Source organism: Coregonus lavaretus (genome assembly GCF_964263955.1).
Source record: "Coregonus lavaretus genome assembly, contig: HAP1_SCAFFOLD_6234, whole genome shotgun sequence".
Lineage (NCBI taxonomy): Eukaryota > Metazoa > Chordata > Actinopteri > Salmoniformes > Salmonidae > Coregonus > Coregonus lavaretus.
The window spans coordinates 72-4,617 of record NW_028161411.1 but is presented as its reverse complement, the minus strand read 5'-3'; the positions used below and the strand labels follow the sequence as shown (position 1 = coordinate 4,617).

Genomic DNA, 4,546 nt, shown 5'->3' with positions numbered 1-4,546 from the left:
GTCAAGAACTGCACCACTGTTGGGTTTTTCATGCTCAACTGTTTCCTGTGTGTATCAAGAATGTTCCACCACCCAAAGGACATCCAGCCAACTTGACACAACTGTGGGAAACATTGGAGTCAACATGGGCCAGCATCCCTGTGGAACGCTTTCGACACCTTGTAGCGTCCATGCCCCGACGAATTAAGGCTGTTCTGAGGGAAAAGGGGGGAGGGGCTTCCGTCTGGCCACTCTACCATAAAGACCTGATTGGTGGAGTGCTGCAGAGATGGAAGGTTCTCCCATCTCCACAGAGGAACTCTAGACCTCCCTGACCAAGGCCCTTCTCCCCCGATTGCTCAGTTTGGCCGATCAGCCAGCTCTAGGAAGAGTCTTGGTGGTTCCAAACTTCTTCCATTTAAGAATGATGGAGGCCACTGTGTTCTTGGGGAACTTCAATGCTGCAGAAATGTTTTGTTACCCTTCCCCAGATTTGTGCCTCGACACAATCCTGTCTCAGAGCTCTACTGACAATTCCTTTGACCTCATGGCTTTGCTCTGACATGCACTGTCAACTGTGGGACTTTATATAGACAGGTGTGTACCTTTCCAAATCATGTCCAATCAATTGAATGTACCACAGGTGAACCTCTTAAGGATGATCAATGGAAACAGGATGCACCTGAGCTCAATTTCGAGTCTCATAGCAAAGGGTCTGAATACTTATGTAAATAAGGTACTTCTGTTTTTTATTTTTAATACATTTGCAAAAATGTCTAAAAACCTGTTTTCGCTTTGTCATTATGAGGTATTGTGTGTAGATTGCTGAAAAATATATATACATTTAATCAATATTAGAATAAGGCTGTAACATAACAAAATGTGGAAAGTCAAGGGGTCTGAATACTATCCGAAGGCACTGTATATGGCCAAAGGTATGTGGACACGCATTCAAATGAGTGGATTCGGCTATTTCAGCCACACCCATGCTGACAGGTGTATACAATTGAGCACACAGCAATGCACTCTCCATAGACAAACATTGGCAGTAGAATGGCCTGTACTGAAGAGCTCAGTGACTTAACGGATACCACCTTTCCAACAAGTCAGTTCATCAAATGTCTGCCCTGCTAGAGCTGCCCCGGTCAACTGTAAGTGCTGTTATTGTGAAGTGGAAACGTCTAGGAGCAACAACGGCTATATATATATATTTTGTATAACTCCCAGTCCGGTTTTGGCCCGCATGCCGCCTGTTGCCGACCCCTGGGCTAGAGTGACAGACAAGGGAAGACGTACAGTAGAGGGGGGAGTCCGCGGTCCAGGTGAGCATTTGTTGTGTGTTCTATAGGAGCTACAATATCTGTGTCAATGAGTGCAGCTACAAGTCATTATTCCTATACTAACAAGCCTACTTTACACGCGCGCGTAAAACCTGTCCTTTAGAACTGCGTTGATCCGGTTCCCCCACATTAGCTCTGGATAAAAGGCAAACGGCATGTAGGGCCTCCCTGTTGCCATCGCTCTGTTTGTATGGACATAAACAGAAACAGTTGGAGTTTTTTTTCTCTCCTTTTCAGCCTTGCACTCTCTTTGCTATCGTCATGAACTGCGCCTTATTTTTTTCTACCAGAGCGCGCAGTGTTGTTCCTGTCCTGCCTGGCTGTTGCTCAGCAACACGAAGGCGTGTCCACCGGCAATGATTTAAGCAGTAGGAAACCCTTGCTCGCTGTCACTTTGTCAGTTCAGTCTGTTAACTAGTCCCTGCATGGAAGTGGAATTGCTAGGGAGACGAGGGAATCCCACTATAGTTTCGCCTCACTCCTGATGAATTTGTATCGACGTTACCAAGCTTGGTTTGTCTGTCTCAGTCTGCCTGTTCCATTCGCTGCGTCCACAAGCATGGCTTGGAGTGAAGTATAGCGCCACATCATCTCGGACTGTCAAGCCGTGTAGAATACACAACTGATGCTGTACAACAAACGGTGTATTTTACAGAAGAAATTCATCAGAGGAACCAAGTAGGCCTATATTTCATTGATGAGGTGCGGGCTTTTTTCAGTTTGACTATCCAGCATTTTGGGTTGCCATAATAAAGACATTGGTTGCGCTTGGATTCGAATAACGTTAGCCTATTCACTTTTTGGCCGAAAACGAAAGGGATTTACGTAGAAATATTTTGGTATATATTTTGTTTATGCAGGCAACCACCAAGTGACTTCGACAATATGGCATTGAGCAGGACGCTTTTGCCATCCATATCCACATTTGCAAGCGGTCCGACTGTCAAGAATAAATCCATGGGACATGCGAATTTGGTGAGTATGGTAAATTATATTAGCTATTCATATCTCAACAGTCTAGCTAGCCTAAATAGGACATGCTGCATGTTTTTATTGGTAGGTCAGCTCATAATCGGTTTTAATGTAACCTATGTATTTTCTTTGTAAATTCCTTTGCTTGACCTTATGTCATTGCCGCACTCTAGAACACTGCACCTCTGTTGGGGCGTGCACCAGCAAGTAGAATGTTCAGCGTGGCTACTGACTGAGTGGATGGTAGCCTACTATACGTGTTTAGATTGCAGCAGTGGCATCTTATTGCTTTATTATAAGACAATTGATTTAGGTTGTTGACTTATCTATTGCCAAATATATAATGTGAATATAGAATAGGCTACTGAATGTGACAGTTTTAAGGAGCCGAGGTTTCTTGTGTTATAGAAGCCTAATAAACTACAACTAATCTATACATGTCTGGGATTACACACAAGAATATCTCCTGGCACAATATTTTCTCAGGTAGAAGATACATTTGACAAAGAACCACAGTTTTTATATTTCAGTTAGCTAGAGAGGGGGAATCTACAGGTAGCCATATTTAACATTTGGCAATGACATGTTATGACCAAAGACTAGTCTCAATGATTTAGCCATAGAGATCCTATTACAATATTCTAATTCCTAATTCTATGGCCATTCAGAGTTATGTTAATTGAATGACTATGACCACAGGTGTCTTTCAGTCCTTGTGCTGTGTAGTAATGCCTTTCTCTTGCCTTCTCTAGAGATGGAAGGAGGATATCTCCACTGGCATGACCAAGAGAGAGCCTGAAGACCTGGACCTACTAGACTACGACTTTATCCTGTCCAACACTATGCTGCAACAGCAGGCTGAGGCCATGGCAGCAAGTGGGTCCCAGAACCTGTCCCCTTCCCCAGGCTCCTACTCCTCCTACCAGCTCCCCTCTCCCCAGGACTCTGCCCACAGTGACATGCTGTACACCATCCCTGACATCAGCGACGTGTCCCCCTCTGGGGGGTTCGTGGCCGAGCTGATGAGGCCTGAACTGGATCCGGCATACCTCCACCCCACCAGCCTGCATGGCAAGTTTGTGGTGAAGACCACCATGGATATGGCAGAGTACGGCCACAGCATTAATATGATTAGTAAGGCCGGTGTTGGTGTCGGTGCTGCCACGGACCACTCCTCCTCATTGCCGTTTGTTTGCCATATGATAAAGCAGGAGAACCCCAGCATGTGCACCATCACCCAACCCATGGACCTCCACCTTGGGGGGGTGAACTCACACTCCCAGCCCAGGTCTGGACAGAGGCCCCACCTCGACCCCCACGGTTTCCCCCCAGGGGGGCGTCCTATGACAGCCAGCCGATCAGCCTCATCTCTGTCCCCGGACCACACACTGGCCAGGGACCACCACCCTTCCAGCCAGGTGTTATCCCACCCCCAGGTCCCTCTGCCTGGCCAGGGATACCACCACAACTCTCCGACAGGCTACTCCCCCTTCCCTCAACAGCCTGGGTCTCTACAGTACCAAGGTCAGTACAACTTCAATCTAAGTGTTTTTGACCAACAGCCTTTTTTTCACATTCCTCATTTGCTGGTGCCTGATGTTGAGGTAAACTCTGAGGGGATGATGCTGAAGCTCATCACTCCACCCTCTCCACCCCGTCTAGAGCTCATGTCCCCCGGCGGAGAATGTCTACCGGAGGAGCCCAAACCCAAACGCGGCCGGCGCTCCTGGCCCAGGAAGAGAATCGCCACACACACGTGTGACTACGCCGGCTGTGGGAAAACATACACCAAGAGCTCCCACCTCAAGGCACATCACCGAACCCACACAGGTTGGTACACATGTTGGTTGTCTCATTGTTAAAACGCCGTTTCAAACGGTTCTATGATGTCAGAAGAACTTTAGGAGGCACTCTCTCTTTTTTCTCTCTCTTTTTGTGAGACTTTATTTAGGGCATAGTTAGCCTTCATCAATCTTTCAACCAGTTGGGTCGTTTTTCATTCCCATCGTCCTTCTTAATTATGGGGGACAGCATTCATTACTGTAGTTTATGGTTTATTATGGGATGGTAGGCCTTTCTTGATTCACAACGGGAAACTTTGACATGGAGTTTTAAATCGGATAAATATGAACAGTACTTTTCCTTGTTTATTCATTTAGTAATGATTTGGTATGCAGACCAGTCTGTTGCAAGGGAGACGTAGATTTAATGGCTGGAATAATCCATTTAATTGATTGTAATGGAACAATTTGTAA

The 4,546-nt window shown here is 46.2% G+C and overlaps 1 protein-coding gene across 1 annotated transcript; it reads left to right on the top strand.

Annotated features, from left to right (window-relative positions):
- The first annotated feature begins 1,739 nt into the window (after positions 1–1,739).
- Positions 1,740–4,154, top strand: LOC311120703 (Krueppel-like factor 4). Its single transcript, XM_084195275.1, has 3 exons — positions 1,740–2,294; positions 3,044–3,815; positions 3,954–4,154. The coding sequence occupies exons 1-3, from the start codon at positions 2,205–2,207 to the stop codon at positions 4,151–4,153; spliced, it is 1,062 nt and encodes a 353-aa protein (XP_084051401.1). The 5' UTR covers positions 1,740–2,204; the 3' UTR covers position 4,154.
- Positions 4,155–4,546: the final 392 nt, after the last annotated feature.